The following is a 17,071-nucleotide window of genomic DNA, read 5'->3' as shown; positions in this document are numbered from 1 at the left end:
AGTCTCTAAAAAGATGAACTACGCTCACAGGCCCTATTCACCTTTTATTCCGACCTGTGAGTGTGTACCAAATTAGAAACACAGCATGTTCTGAGCAACCATACTGAAAGGTAGCTGCTAGTGGAGTATATTTTTAGCAAATACATTTCTGAATATACATCCCATTTTTTTCTTATATGTTGGTTTATATACTTACATGGAAACTTCAGTTGTGCAGTGGATATCATGAGATAGCTCAGTGATCAACTAGTATCTGATATGAACTCAAAAGGACACTACAAACAAGATCATGTGGAATGGTGATGGAACTACACTTAAAGCACACGGATATATCAATATTGTCAAATAGTCATCCTTTTTGGCCCTGTTAACCCCCATTCTTTGGCTGATACTGGTGATAACTGACTCTGACTGTGCCCTGGGCTCTTCTAACCAGGTCCAGGGTCAGTGCTCTGATGAAAAAGGTAAATGGTAATTAGGTATAATTACAATTCGCAATGACAGACCTTGTAAGTGCCTAGTATGTAATGGGGCAGAAGGGTGGATTCAAACTGCCTATAAGTCCTGGTATATAATAGGGCATGGGTGTTTCGATACCCATTAGATTTCCTGCACTGACGTGTGTACTACTGTATTGCCTGCTGTCACTTTTAAAGGCAGCCCTGCTTTGCAGACGGCCTTTAAAAGTAAATTGCATGCAAATTCGACTATGATGGTACAGGTACTTCTAAAGTGGTAATCTATCGTATGTTTCCATATCAGTCACCCCAAGGAATCCAATAGGTGCCTCAGGGGTGGGGGTGCCATGTACCTATAATCAGGGACATTATAAAAGATGTTGTATACGCCCAAGTGAGGGGAAAACTGCTAATTTAATGTCCCCATTGTAGATTATTAGCTCCATAGGCTAATATTGGAATATGTTATTGAATTACAGCTATGACTACGAAGGAGCTAAAATATAGCTCAAAGACTTGCAAGATTGGCAATGATAAACCCAACAACTTGCCACTGTTGAATTTATAATAACTAATACAGAAAATAGGTTATAGCCCTTTCTTTTCTGTGATCCAAAATCCAGCCTTAAAGTAGTCCCTCCTGATTGGTCAGCCTTAAGAGAACAAGCCATGCTACTTTGATGAGGTAATAAGTAGCCACACAAAGCAGAGGTTATGTGATGGCGAGAGCTCTGCAGCTGCACAGGATGGGTCAGAAAGGGCGCTGGGTAAATCAAACTTGGCTTCAAAGAGAGAGCAGGACAGTAAGAAATGACAAACCAACCATCCCCTCTTCCTGTAACCCAAGCCAGATGGAAGTTCTGGAATGGAATTTGCAGGAGGCCAAGGAGGAGTGCTACTAGAAATGATCCACCCCGGTGTGTTAGTTTAGCCAGCTGTTAGTCCAAAGAAGAGAAATCTTTAATTTTGAATTTTAAAGTGCAGTGTTTCGTGGGACGAGCAAATGCCACACTTTGGCAAAAGCTGTTGTGCTTTTGGGTGCCACCCAATACCTCATTAGACCGGGGTTCCCCCTGCTTGTCACCCCAGACCGTTGAATAAATATGTGAGAGTTACAGAGCAACTCCGTTCTAGCTCTGAATTTGAATTTGCTGCCTGAAATTACAAGAAGGATTGCCCTGCTGGAACCATTGTCCGCACCACACAGGATTGCTCCCTGAAGGAATGCTCCTGCTGCACACTTGGAACTACAGCTCTGAGGACTTTGACTTGCTTCAAAAAGAATTAAGGAGTGGACTCCCTAAAAGCAACAAGTTAACAGAACTTCCCTGCTTCCGCTTCCTCAAGAAGTCCCCAGCCTGAAGTTCGTCTAGTGGACTTTTTTAAAGATTGACCAGGTGCATTGTGTGAACTGAAGTCCAGACTGCCCAGGATCATCTAAGAGCTTCTAGACCCTTGGATTTGTGTTTTGGATACTTTGAACCCGCAAGAGGAACTTCAGGAAGATGTTCCAGAAGTTTGGAGGAACTTTTGGAAAAAGCTCCATAAGTAGATAGGCACGACTTCGAGAATCAAGCCGGCTACCTTCAACCACGACCCGGCCTGGATTTCAGGTTCCTCCCGCTGAAAGCTCTGGAGCTACAGACTTCTAGGACTTGATCGGGGCCTTGTGGACAAGCAATCCGACAATGTTGCATCAAAATTGGCCTACTGGAGTGGACTGCACAACATCAAGAGAAAATCCTCCAGAAATATTTCTGAGGCCGAAGGAGAAAATTTGACCTTGGCCTCCCACTTAGTGTATCCAACCAGGGCTCCATTGTAGTGGGCCTCAAACTTCGACTTTGTCCTGGTCAAGTGAGACCAGATGTCCCAGGTTGGCACGATATGTTTTAAGCACCATAAAGTGGTTAAACGTTAAATAATTCATATCTCCTGTTCCCTACATTAGATGTTTATCATTTTGGTGTCATTTTAAAAACAAAAATATTTCCTATTTTTAAAAATTAGTGCAGAATTTCTATTGTGTGTTGTGTCTTACTTATTTAATTTATTGCTATATTTAAATGTTTCACATAACTGTCTCCTCAGTTAAGCCTGCCTGTATTGAGACCTCGTCTGGACCTATTTATTGCCTGTGGGACCTTATTGCTAGTGGTGGGTGCAAACTTGTCCCTCCAATAAATATTAAAAGAGTCAGACAGGACTGAAAATTAAGCGGCAAACATAAACAAACCAGTGCATAATAGCGTTGCTTTGTGCAGGCAGCTTGTAAGCAAGAACATGATCTGGCTATTCAGACATTATTGAATGCTCATTTTGTGCAAATGGAGCAGTAAAAACAGTGGCCAATTCAGTTCACAAACACTAAGTGGAGAAGGCTGCAAACAGCAATCTGTAGTAATGAAGTCCAGTAGCCAGGAGGTACTTCATGTAGATTTATTGAGGTTCAGTTACAGGTTGGTACGTTCAAGTGAAGCAGCCCCACCAGGAGCAGTCTGCCTGCTGCTCCGCCCATACTCCAACTGTCACACCTCAAATATCCAGACACCCAAACATTCCATTCATGTCCATCACACCAACATCCATGCATCACATTCACAATGGCTGAGCAGCTAGGGAGAAAGTAACAGTATAATTACAATACAGATTACTACACAATCACTTTTCAAAAGTAGCCAAAAACTGTTTACTGTTCTGAGTGCTGACTTTGCAGACTGTTTATGATTGTGTCCGTGCATATGGTTTGGGTGGTTTTACTAAGTTTTGCATGTGTTCTTCCATGGCAAAAAAAGTGAAGCAAAGCATTGTTTTGATTTAGTTAGTATTAGAACTGCCCAAGAGAGCTGCACAAACAAATCATAGTGCTGTTCGAGAGCGACATGCAACCCTTAGTAAAATTAGGACTTAATTTGGGTCTGAAGAAGTCAACAGATATTTGCATCGTAGGGAATTGGGTTACTGTCTGAGGGGGTGAAACCCTACTCAAGCAAAAACCACATTTCTTGTGAGTGTGAAACACAAGCAAACCCCAAATCAACCTGTACTTAACCCTCTGGTAGCTTGGCGCAAAAGCTGTCAGGTTTAACTTAGAGGCAATGTGCAATTCAGACAGCAATAAAGTGAAAACCCTGCACAAGAAAAATCCCACACCAACTAAGAAACATAGATTAAAAAAATATATATTTGAGACCACAACAATAAAAATCCAATCAGTAGAACCATAGATATGCAATTTTATAGATGTAAGTGAAAATAGTGCCTAAAAGCAGATAGCGCCAACTATGGTTTTCTGGTTGCGCTGGACCAAGACAAAGTCACAAGTTCAGGCTGATCATGATGGAGTGTGGGCTGGATATAGAGACCAAGTTAGGCCCACTCAACAAAATACCTTAAATCCTGTTGCATGCTTTGCGAGATACCGTGTTGAGGATGCTTCACACAGCAAGGGTTCTGATGGGCTGTGGGTGATGATACGAGGTTCTGTATTAAGGATGCGTCGCACAGCAGCGGATCTGATGAAGCCATCAATGAGGCTTGCAATGCGAGGTACTGCGCCAACGTCAAGGATGCCATTGATGCACAGTTACAATCTGCAGTCTGTTTTGGGAATGCATTTTACACTGGTGGTTTTGAGAAGGAGCAGGGTGCAATGCAAGGTCCTGAGTCAGGGATGCATTATGCAGTGGTGCTTCCAATGCAGGCTGTGAGGAGATGTGTTGCACTGCATCAGTTCTGCTCAAAAGCGCACAGCTAGGTTGTCAGAGCATCTTCAGGCCAGGGTCCAGGAAAGGGGTGGCACCACTTGGGGGTCAAGACTCTCAGCAGACAGAGTCCAGATTCTGGGTTCAAGGTGGTTGAAGCCTTTCTGTTCCTGAGGTTTTGATCAGGGGGCCAGCCACCTAGTCCTTGGAGATACTCTGGTTGTCTTGGCTTCAAAATGCAGGTCCAGTCCTTTTCACTAAGGTAGCAGGGCAGCAGGGTAGCAGGGCAGCAAAGAGCAGCACTGAAACCCTTCTAGTCTCCCAGAGGTGTACTTAAAAGTTGGGTCTGAGGGTCAATATTTATCCTTGGTCCCAGCTTTGAAGTGGGAGAATATGCTGCAGGTTCCCACTCTCCCAAGGATGTTTGGAATATCCTGCCTCCCCGAACTGGCTCCAGCTTGTCCGCGGGAACAAAAGACTAGTGTCATACCCTTTGTGGTGTACTGAGGCAGAGTCTTTGTGGTGTTTTAGGTGACAGCTCCGCTCCCTTATCAAATAAGAGATGGCCCATCCTGAAAGCACCTATTTCCCCTTTATCTCACTATCTGAGAGCAACAAACAACACCAATTGCCAGCTACACCTACCCATGTGACCCAGGATATAAGCTGCAGGCGCTAAATGGTTGGGTAAAGAACATTCCCACTTTCTGAATGTGGGATTTTCAGAATTGTGAATTACAATCCAACTTTACCATTAAAGAGGGCTTTAAATTAATGTTCTTTAGACACCAAACTCTAGATTGTCTCCTGCTCCCAATTGAAAGTTACCACTTATTAAATGTAACAAGGTAAACCAATGTTATCTATGGGAGAGACAGGCCTTGCAGCAGTGAGAACGAATGTAAGAGTTTTTCACTACTTGGACTTGTAAAAGGTAAAAGTACATTTCGAACTTTGTAAATACACTGCACCCTGCCCCATAAGCTATTTAGGACTTACCTAGGGGTGACGTATATATATCAATGAGGAAGATTTAGGCCTGCTATTTTTTTTTTTGTCAGGTCAAAATAGCAGATTACCACAGGCTGTAATAGCAGGCCTGAGATATGTTTGGCAGACTACATAAGTTGGTGGCACAATCAGCACTGAAGGTCCACCAGAAGTTCTTAATTTACAGGACCTCTGTACATGTAGCACCACTTTATTAGGGACTTACAGGGAAATTAAATGTGCCAATTGGGTGTAAGCCAGTTCTGTCATATTTAAAAGAGCGAGCACAAGAACTTTAGCACTGGTTACTAGTGGTAAAGTGTGCAGAGTCCTAAAATCCATAAGAAACAGGGTCAGAAAATAGGAGGGTGAAAGCAAAATATTTGGGGAGGACCCTGTAAAAGGGGCCAAGTCCAACACACATTAGCTATGAGAAAAGCAGTAGTTGTAGAAGAAGAGAGTATACACTTTTTAGTATATTTGTAAGTGAATGAAAAAGCAACCACACTGTAATGCAGCTAAGATTTTTATTAAATCCAAATATTCTTGCATAAATTATTACTCCCTATAGCTTCCTTTGTTCTGACATGTTATTTTTTCCCTAAATGCAACTTTCCTCATTCCCAGTTGAGTATGTTTAGATACTATTTTAATTGCAGTTATAGTTTAATGTTTGGAATTACTTGTGATCTATTTCTATTCCTGACAAAATAGTTTTGTAAAATATAGGACAGGGATAAGTTGGTGAGAAATGCAGTATTCTAGGCCACACGACTGAGGGTTCGCAAAGAATGCAGGAGGTATGCATGATGCATAGAGTTTAGCTGTTGCTCATTTAGCATTTACTTATATCATTGGTGCCTGGTGTTTAAAAAAAACCTGTGCTCATGAAATGGTGTAATTACTTTTGGGACAACCATCGCAGTGCCTTACAGAAGCGAGATTGCAGTATTTTTTACTTCTGTTTCCTGTTGTTCTTAAAGTAGGTTGAACCCATTTGTATCTTGTCAGGCATTGTGGCCACAAAGCAATATGTCTCAGTCTCAGAAGCAGCAGCAGAAACCAGTTCCTTACTACAAGAGGCACATTTCACACAGAAACATTTGCCTTTTGCATTCTTGTATTTTGCAAATGATGTATCTGGCAACCGATGGTAAAAAGCATGTGTTCATTGTTAAATTGTATAACCATATTACACTCTGCAAAGAATTTGGGGGCATATCAGCAACAACAGGCGATAATTATCGCTAAGTGCACTTAGCGCTAGGATAATTATCTCCGGCTAACGTGGATTTTTATCGCTGAGATAACGTACTATTAGCAACTCTTATCACAAAAGCAATAAAAATCCTAGCGCTAACTGCCTAACGTGAGATTATCGCTGGAAACCCAGTGATAATCTCACGAAATGTGGCGTTAGCTTGTTGATAGGGCCTCACAAACTTAGCCATGATATCCACCTTCCATAGGATATCTTGGCTAAGTCAGTCCTGAAGCAGGCCTAAGGAAAGTAGCGATAACAGGGGTTATCGCTACTTTTCTTGTCGCTATGCTTCATGGCGTGGGGCTTGATGATAGGAGAAATGTCACTTAGCGACATTTCTCCTGTCATGTCAGGTCAGGAACGTCCACTTTGCATCTCATTAGAGATGCAAAGCTGGGCGTTAGTAATTCGCGAGCTAACGCAAGGTTTCACGTGTTAGCGTGACCTTGCTAATTAGGCGATAAAATTATCGCCGCTTTTCGTCCAAAAACAGCCGCAAAAGCAGCGATAATTTTCTATCGCCGTGTTGTAGATATGCCCCTTGCTCCTTTCCACTCTATCACTGATCTGTGAAAGGGGGCAGAGGGGTTGAATTTGGAGCAGAGAAAAATAAATTGAGAAGGATATAGTATCAGTATGAACATTGGTCTGTCTGCTTTTGACATCCAGTCCATATATGTGTTGCTATGTATATAGTGCGCATATGTGTGCACGTTAATTTAAGGAGTATGCTTCTACATGCATGATATCAAGGCCTGATCAATTGAATTTTTCAATGATTGTTTCAATTACTCCTCTTTGTCTTTTTTCCATTCTTTCAATGTATTTGTCAAGAAATGCACTGCCTTATTGCATGTAGTAAACACATCACTGCCTTAAATCACACTTAAAACTTCCTCACTCATTGACACAATTTGCATGAGTAAAGACACCTCAAAAATGCCCACACACATGCCAATAGAGTAACTGATTGAGGGTATGGTGGCTAATGTTCCTGCACCCTAAGTCTAGCATTTCCTCTTACTCAAGGATATTGCTAATTAGATACCATCTCATCTCATTTAACCTTCGTTTATCTTTTAAATTACACACTCTTTGTGAAGAATATGCTTTTTTTATTTATTTTATCAATAGGGCATATTTGTTAGTATGTTGTTCTTCAGTAGGAAATCCTACTAGGATACAAGGAGCAACCATAGGGCAAGAGATCGGATTTGAACTGCAATGACATCACAGTAATGCATAGGAAACGTGGCATGACAGCATAGCAGCAGAAATGTATCCCACTACTTCCGAACATACAGATGGAAGCAGAGCACATACCATTCTGTGTCCTTGGCACAGCTGTAGAAACAAGCCTGCTTAATGGATGGAATCCTGACATTTCACCTGAAATACTATTCTATTTATCCCAGGATTTCATCTCCTCTGCAGCACTCCTACTGAGAAAGGGAGTTGGTTCATTGAAACACTCCTCTGGTTTCAAGGACCTAGGAACTCTCTTAGAATTGATTGAGATCTGCCAGAGTAACCCTAAACTTTAAGGTTCACCATGAGTTATCTCGAAGGAATCCTTCAAGCTTACCTATAATAATCGATGGCTCTTTTTTGCAGTGCAAACTCTTTCTCCCAGCTCTCGCAAATTCTCTGTACCTCAGCCCAAAAATATTCCATTAGTGACATCACAGAGGCTTCAGCCCTGGCTGATTCTTGACTCTTCTGCACAAGAGCCCTCACACCAGTCGTGGCTGCTGCCAGAATCCTGTGAGGGGGGAAGGGCTGCAGCAGTGGCGGGGGAGGTTTGAATAAAAAAAAAAAAACACTTGCCTGATCCTGCGGCCAACTCGCGCTTCGGTGCTCCTTCTTGCCTGCAGCTCCTGACAGTCCCTATGGCCGACTCCCCAACTAATCCAGACGCTGCTCTCATACTATGAGAGCAGTGCCTGGATTGGCCTGAGCGGGCTGCTAAGATGCTCCGCTCAGGCACAGGAAGTCTGGCACGTTTCTCCACCCGGCTGTAGAATACAGCCCGGTAAGAGAAACATAACTGCGCATGCCTGTTTGGCTGGTACAGAAATGCACAGTTAGAAGTACACAACCACTTTCCCTGTGGCCCCAGCCCAGCCCCCCTACACACGCTGGCTCGGCCAGCAAATGAAAAAAAAAACAATAGTATCATATTGTTTTATTTTTCAGCTGCTGGCTCTGAGCCAGTGGGGCGACACTTTTCCGCCATTGCGAGGAAGCTGCTGCCGGCTCACACAGGCCTCTGTCATGCAACAAATTCACAAGAAATAAAGGGCCTAGAGTTATGCATTCCCATTCTGGCGAACTACCCAAAGATACAATGAAGGTAGCTCAGAGCAAGTAAAACTAGCAGATGGCCAGTGGGACACCATTCCTCCGGCAGTGACTAGAATCTCTGCCCTCAAAGGGGATATATATACTTCCAAGCACATTGGCTAAGGGAGCAGCCACTCCCAGTCAGATAGGTCAGAGGATCCCAGAGCACCGCGAAGGGCCTCTTCTGCTTACAATGAGAAACAGAGAGCACATTCCCTGTCTGTCACTAATGCTGACTTGGAAAAACAACTCTTTCTGGAAAACCTTCTTCAGGAATTAAACAGTTCATAAAGGAAAGGAAGAAAGTCAAGCTACCTCCTTGGCTTTTATCACAAGATACTAACATCCATATAGGGGTTATCTTATGAAAAATGTGTACTTATATGTATTTTTGTGACATCTCTGCACCAGTTATGTTTACTAAAATGAACTATATAAAAAGCTGAAGAATTATCTAAGAGAAAGCCATTTACTTAGGGTCAGATTTTTTTTAAGTTTTAAAAATAATTTTTAATGACAAAAAATAAATAATAGCCTCATTTATGAGGTTTTGCCGTAGGGCAGCGCCGCAGGCCTTCCTGCCTTGCTGCCCTACGGCAAAAGAAAGGGCAGGAATGCGCCATGCTCTGACATTTTCAGAAAGCAGGGATGCTGCGTATTCACAAGAAAGCAGCGCATCCCTGTGTTTTCCCTGGCACTCGCACTACATTTAGCTGCCTACCACCAATGTAGCCATCCTTCCACCTTCCTGCACATAAACAATTACTAATATCGATTTGTTGCTTCTATGAGTGCTGCAGATGCAGCACACATAGAAGTAGCAAATACTCATTATTTAATTATTATTATTGTGCAGGAAGGAAAACCTTCCTGCACAAAAACAATCACAAGAGGCTTTTTCCTCTTTCCATGTGTGCAGCACAATGCAGCGCACATAAAGAAAAGGAAAAACGAGGAGAAATAAAGATATTTCTCCTCATTGTGCTTCCCTTACGCCTCCCCTGGGGAAGCGTGAGTTTTTAGTGCTGCCTCAGATTAACGATCTCTGGTAAATCTGGGGCAGTCTCAAAAAGCCATGGATGTTGCTGAGAATGCCCACAGCAACACCCATTGTACGTCCCTTTAAAGCAGAAAAATGCGTTAAAGGAAATGCTATTTACGAGGCAGCATGAAGCCAAAAAAAGTGGCTTAGTACTGTCTCGTAAATATAGAGCAGGCTCCTGCACCATGGAACGTCACAAAATGTGACGTTCTGGCAGCGCAAGGGGCATCATATTTGCCCGTGGGGGCATATTTACAAGCCTCCATCGCCACCACATCGTCACTTTTTCTGACTTTGTGGAGGAGATAGGGGCTTTGCGTTATTCGCAAGGTAGCATTATTCCCCTTTCACACTATACTTAGCATAAAAGCAGTGGGCAATGGGTGTTGCGATGGGCGTTCCACCGCAACACCTATTGATTTTGACCCCATATTTACAAGGGAGGCCTAAATATGGAGCAGCACCAAAATTAAAACCAGGAAAAACCAGGGGCGATATTTAGAAGCCCCTGTCCCCGCGGGGACGTCACTTTTTACAACATGCGGTGATAGGGGTTTCGCCTTTCTTACAAGGCAGCGCTAAGCCACTCAACGTGGCTTAACGCTGCCTTGTAAATAAGGCCCCCTTTAAGCCAGGAAAACTAACACCTCACTCCGCCATTTCCCTTGTAAATATGCCCCCTGGTCTTAAACAGGCGCAATGAGGAGGAATGCATTTCTCCTCGTTTTTGCTGTTTCTATGTGTGCTGCGTTGTGCACACATAGAAACAGCAAAAGGCCATTGATTGTTTATGTGCAGGAAATTGACCCTTCCTGCACATAAACAATCAATAAAAAAATGCTGTTTTGCAACTTCTATGTGTGCTGCATTAAACAGCACACATAGAAGTTTCAAAATGCCATTTCAGATTGTTTATGTGCAGGAAGGGACTCATTACTGCACATAAACAATCTTCCCCTACAACGCAGGCACCCTTGCACTATGGTGCAAGGGTGTCTGTGTTGGCACTAGGCAGCTAAAATTAGGGCTAGGCAGCTAAAATTAGCGCCAGTGCAGGTGGAAACGCAGGGCTGCACAGTATCCTTGTAAATACGGTGCAGCCCTGCTCAGGTCCAGACTGGGAACCGAAACCAGCCCTGGCAAACTCCTCGACCGCCCCCCCCCCCCCCCCCTCCCCGGAGGGGGAGTGCGGCCGAACTGTTTACTAGGTCCGGTTTCGGCCAATTTTTTTACACAGGATGATATTGCCGGCTCCCCCGGTAACAAAAATGGCCCCACAGGGGCCCAGAACCGACCCCACCGTGGAGGCCCGCCGGGGAAACGCCTTGTGCCCTCTACGGCCAGCCTGGCCCTGCTTTTGGAAGTGGTGGAGTGCTGGGTTAAGCCAAGGTGTCTAACGTCGCGCTCTGCCACTCCCTCATAAATATGCCCCGTAGTTTTTTAAGTTAACGATTTCAGCTTAACGCACGCTACTCCTATTTTTGTAATACTCAAGAAGCACTGTAATGTAGATATCAGACCTCCAAGAGCAGTGGGTATGTTTTCATTTTATTGCCTAGCAACCCTATCTGTGGTATCCTGACAAATGAGTCACAAATATACGCTCTATGTGTGTTATAATCATTTGCGTAGGAATACAGTTATGTAGAGTTAACCTACTCTAATATTAACACCAGTACAGAAAACGCAATGTGCCTACCTTGAATAGCATCTGAAAAAATGAAGCAAACGAGAACACTGAGACAAATTACACCTTTCAATGATTAATGTGAACTTTTTAATTGGGATGAATTTTTTTTTTTACCGGTGCTGGGAAATTCTTTCCTTTCATGGAAACAAAGGCAAGTCGGCACCTGCTGCTTATCACCCAGGGAAAGATAGAAATATTGTGACTGATCCACGCGATTATTTCTGAATGAACCCTGAGCAGTGAAAGGCACTTCTCACCCAGCAATAACCTCCATAATCACAGCCTTCACCAGTCGATATTGTGCCGCCAATCAGACTAATGAAAACCTGAAGCAACGTCAGATTGCTCGGGGCCTTAGTCACCGAGGCGTTTCCCAAGTGCCAGAGGTCCCTGTTGCTCGCTTGGATTTTCTATCACATCACACGTCTGAATTATATCCGTGTTTAGGCAGCAGGGGATGGCGCTGAACACAGATTTTTTTATTCTGTGAGGTCACCTTTAGGGGAAATATCACTTTGTATTCAGCCTGACTCTAATTTGCTGCTTTGCGGGCCCGTGGTGTTCTTCGTAGTAAGGGCGTACAATATGGTTAAGAAGTCTGTGTATGTATTCAGTTTATTTAGAAATCTTATGACTCCTTTACGTGTCCAAGCATAACGTAAATGATGCAATAAATTAGCAATATAAATCATTATTGGGTGAATACTGCCACCTGCTGTTCCAAATAGAGATCTGCGTCTTCCTTTTTTTCAAGAAGAAAACATATGTGCCCGCTATCTACATCGCAGAGCCATTGCTCTATTCGTTTATGTTTAAAATATGCGCTTTCCATTTGTAAGCTATTCTAAATCCCGGGGCTTTCACTTTAATACTTTACAAAGACGGCAAACACGTATTTATGTAGCTGTTAAGAGGTTCTGCTTTAATGTTTGTTTGTGCATGATGTGTTTGTAGGCTGGGCAAGCATGTCCTTTAACCGATACGGTTTGATCGCAGCTCATTTCTCCTTCTCATTCTCTTTGCAGACTGTCTACAAAGCCTGGCTGTGTTCCCAGTATTTTGAAGTCACACAACTTGACTGCAGTAGCAAAATTCCTTGCAAGCAATATTGTTTGGAGGTACAGACAAGGTGTCCGTTTATACTACCAGACAACGATGACGTTGTCTACGGCGGTCTATCGAGTTTCATCTGTACAGGTAAAGAGCAATTGGTTTACTCTCTAAATACTGCTCATTGACTGGTAATCACGTAGTATCAGGTAACATGTGTAGAGGGGAACTAAGGGGCATATCATCAAGGACCGGCGATAATTATCGCTAAGCGCACTTAGCACTAGGATAATTATCGGCGGGTAACGTGGAATTTTATCGCTGAGATAGCGTGCTATCAGCAACGCTTATCTCAAAAGCGATAAAATTCCAAGCGCTAACTGCCAAATGTGAGATTAATCCAGCGATAATCTCACAAAGTTTGGCGATAACTTGTTGATAGGGCAGGGCAGACTTAAGCAGGTGTAAGGAAAGTAGCGATAACCAAGGTTAGCGCTACTTTTCTTATCGCTATGCCTGTTAGCGTGCCCATTGATAATTGGAGAAATGTCGGTTAGCGACATTTCTCCAGTTATTTTGGGACGGAACGCCCACTTTGCATCTCATTAGAGATGCAAAGGTGGGCGTTACGGGAAAGGGAGCTAATGGAAGGATTCACGCGATAGCGTGACCTTGCTGATAAGGCGATACAATTATCGCCAATTTTCGTCCGTAATCGAACGCAAAAGCGGCGATAATTTTATATCGCCTCCTTGATGATATGCCCCCAAATCACGTACAACACCAATGAACACACCCAGTTAAGATTTAAACTATGTATTATAAGGAATAATATACTCGCTGTTATACTCTAAAGAACATATGCATGTCGACTCAGAGTTGATTGGATAAAGGCCTCCAGCTTCATTCGTACATTTGGTAGCAAAATTTCTCAGCGACTTGCAATATACTTATAACCATATGAGTAACATAGTATTTTTTAGAATTTATAGCACAAATCCATATGTTTCTTTTACCAGCAAAGAAAGGTCAAGGGCACAAAGTTTTCAATACCAATTTGTACAAGAAATGGAAGTTCTAGTGGATATGAATTCAGAACTGAAGTTTATACACGTAGCCAAGCCAACTAGAGGCAACAAATTCAGATCATTTGAGAACCTGATCAAACCAAGGTACATGTTCAAGCCATCCCTTCCTAGGGTGAAATGTTGTTGGACCAGCAACCCTTGTAGTCTTGTTCCTTGGATATGATTGTCCTGATGGCTGGTGAAATGGCGATCATTACACTTGGTGTGCTGCCAAAAGGGACAGCTTTAGTGATTTGTCTTTTTTTAAAGCAGGTGTTTCTTGCAGAAGAGTTTGAGAATTCAGCACAATCCCCACCCCAGATGGTCATTTCACTGACAAGAAGATTGTGGTTTCGGTACATTGGGGAAGATTTACTACTTCTGGCGCAACTCTGCTAATCAGCAGGGATGCACCAGAAGAGTTGGGAGGCATCTGCCCACCCATGCGCCACCACTAATGCGCCGCATTTACAATGCGGCGCACCGTGGCGCACAGATGGGCAGATGCGTGTCACATCCCCCCGCGGAAAGGCGGCACATTGCTGGAGTTGCATCACAAGCACGACGCAGCTCCAGCAAGGCTCGGGTGCCCCTATCCCTAACATGCTGCGTCAATCCTTACGCCTGCTTCAAGCAGGCGCAGGGTTTTGACGGAGCATGGCCGTAAAAGTGACTGAGTGAAATCTTGTATATTTCAATCAGCCACTGTTCGGAGGCATTCCTACACCAGAACGCCCCCCCCCGTGCAGGAATGCCCACATGTGGCACAGTGCTTTACAACGTGGCGCATCTCCCTAGATGCGTCATGTTGTAAATAGCCCGCAGCATGGCGCTGGCTTTGCGCCGCCGCTGCGTCACAAAAGTGTGCAACGGCGGCGCAAATCTGGCATAAGGGGCTTGTAAATTTGCCCCATAGTTCTTTGTTGCTGCCAATTTTAAGAAAGTGTTTTACTTTTAGAGGAGAACACTTGAAGGTGGCCAGAAGGGGATTGGTATGGTCATTTTTCCTTTCTTCTGTGACCAACCTTTTTGCAGAATGTAGAATGGCTTTGAGTGGTGCTGGGTAGACCTTTATGACTTCTCTCAGCTGGCAGTTGCCATAGTCCAGTGTTGATAAATCTAGGGATTAAATTGCCAACTTGAAGTCTTCAAGTAAGAGACGCTTTACTCCTTGGAGAAATATCAATGCATCATTTCGTCTCTACCATTTATATAGCATGTTGCTACACTAGAGTTGCCCAAAACACGGTGCTTTCCATTGCTAGTTTGCCACAAGCTAGTCTTGTATACATCGTTAGTAAAGTGCAAATTTGCTGTGTGATCTACGTGTGGTGTGAAGGATTGTGTGTTGTGGGGCAAAGTTCCCTATCAGTCTTATTAATACCCGCCTCCTATTGGTGATCTTTCAGAATATGAATGGTTGGTATATCCCATTGCTCCATACCAAGGGGGTGATTTATCTGGTGTAGGTGCTATCATAGAATGATCTTTTATACCAAGCCACTTGTTCACTTGTGGTGGCAAGGTGAGGCTCATAGGGGAAGAACAGCCATGTACTGATTGCTTTCAGAGCTTTAGGAGATTTGTGAGGTTTCTTACCTGTTTTGCGTTGGAGCTTCAAGGACTGGTGGTCTGTACCTAAAAGGATGCCCCATTCATAGAAGGCCTTATGTAGCGTATGATGGGCAGAAGAAGGGTCACTCCTGATCTGAGTTTTGTTACAGGATGATACGTGTGAAGTCTGAATTGCAGAAATGCTTACCTTGTGCTATTCATTTTTTTTTGTTCAAATCTGTTTTATTGACTGTTATGCAACAGTATACAGGAACAACCGTTGTTTGTGATAACATTTCACCCAGTCAAGGCATCGGTATCAATACATGCATGTACATTACACATCACTTTATCTTAATCTCATATGTTGTCTACACATTGCGACTGTCCAGCAAGTCCTGACAGCTTCTTCTTCAATTACTTACCGTATCTCACAAACTAATGATATAAAACGTCATTTAATTAGAAGATCAAAAAACAAAATCATCCTTGAAGAAAAAAGAAATTGAATGCTGATGCTAAATGTAATAATTCTGTGGTAGCTTTCAATATTTGCACAAGCATTTTTAAGGAATGATGTATTATTGCATTCATAATGATGTGTACCAGAGCCGCTTGGTTTCTTTTGTTTGCAAGCACATAAAATCTGTTAGCGTTCACCTTAGGTATGTTTGTCGTATCTAGTCCACCAGAAACATGCACTGTATTGGCAAACAGTCTGGCTCAAAATATCATAAAAACAAGTTGGTCCTGAGCAAAAGTAAAAATATTTTTGATGAAAACAAATAGATCATTTTAAAATAAATGACCGATTCCTTAAAAAAACAATTGCTTAAGGAGAACATTTATTTCTTGTCTCCAAACCTATGACAACACTAAAGGAAAACAGCTCAATCTGTGGTTAGCAAATTAAAATGTGTGGATACAATGTTTGCCCTTTCATAGGGTCAGCTTGACAAATTGGTCACAATTTGTTGAATATGTTAAAATTATATCCACAAATTACACAAATAATAATTTGACCATGTCTAGTGGGTAGGGCTCGATAAAAGACATCCTGACAAGTACTCTATTTTTGGGATCTGGACGACTCGTTGTCTCTTGCTGTCTCTTTGTTTTTTAGCCTATTTGTTCATTTCTTCCTCAAGCTACTAGTACCCTCTACTGCAGCAATTATTTTTGATAGCACAAATATCATGAACACTACTGATAATTCCCCTTTGACTCCCATCTCTCAGATACTAGTCACTCTAGGCATAAAGTCACTTCATAGCAATAAACAGCAAGCTAATGCTATGATTCTTCAGCTATTAAATAGTAGTCACACTCCCATACAAATGCCACCCTGTTTACCGTCAGCCTTTTTGAAATGTCCATAACTAGAACTATTTACTTGTTAACTTATTTACTATTAGGTTATCTCAACATACAATCAAATTTGTGTTCTCAAATTTTGGATCACCGTATTTTCAATTATCAATTCACTATCCATTGATTTTGGGTTTTATTACATTGGCAAAAAAGTAGCCATTTGAAATTTTTACCATCTTTATCATTTATGAGGTGTGACATGTGATCTATGGAGCCATCCCTTCATTTTGTGTTTTTAGCTCTTTATGGTTTTTGAAATACAATTTTGTTGATCAAATTGATTCTCGTTAAATTGAATATGGTTCAGTTTGGCTTACATATTTCGTTTTTTTTCCATTATTTTTGCACATTTGAATTTCTGTGATCTCCTTATGATCCTTTTATATGCTATCTTTTATAGTATGCTATTCAAATACTGTTTTAAAATTTGTTTCTCCCTCTCGAGCACCCAAACAAAATACCTCAATACTACACCTATTAATAGCGATGCTGCAGGATGCACTATTTACTGTATGCATCATTACCATATTTTTCACTA

The 17,071-nt window shown here is 42.5% G+C and overlaps 1 protein-coding gene across 1 annotated transcript in view; it reads left to right on the top strand.

The window, feature by feature from the left end:
- The window catches only part of NALF1 (NALCN channel auxiliary factor 1), a 1,210,912-nt gene that overhangs the window by 1,118,251 nt on the left and 75,590 nt on the right, over window positions 1–17,071 (top strand). The window contains exon 2 of the mRNA XM_085620533.1: window positions 12,517–12,688. Coding sequence (XP_085476659.1) covers window positions 12,517–12,688 — 172 coding nt within the window. The remainder of the gene's footprint in view (window positions 1–12,516; window positions 12,689–17,071) is intronic.

Source organism: Triturus cristatus, chromosome 8 (assembly GCF_964204655.1).
Source record: "Triturus cristatus chromosome 8, aTriCri1.1, whole genome shotgun sequence".
NCBI classification, from domain to species: domain Eukaryota; kingdom Metazoa; phylum Chordata; class Amphibia; order Caudata; family Salamandridae; genus Triturus; species Triturus cristatus.
The sequence above is the reverse complement of the archived record's forward strand: the minus strand, read 5'-3'. Positions and strand labels throughout refer to the sequence as shown.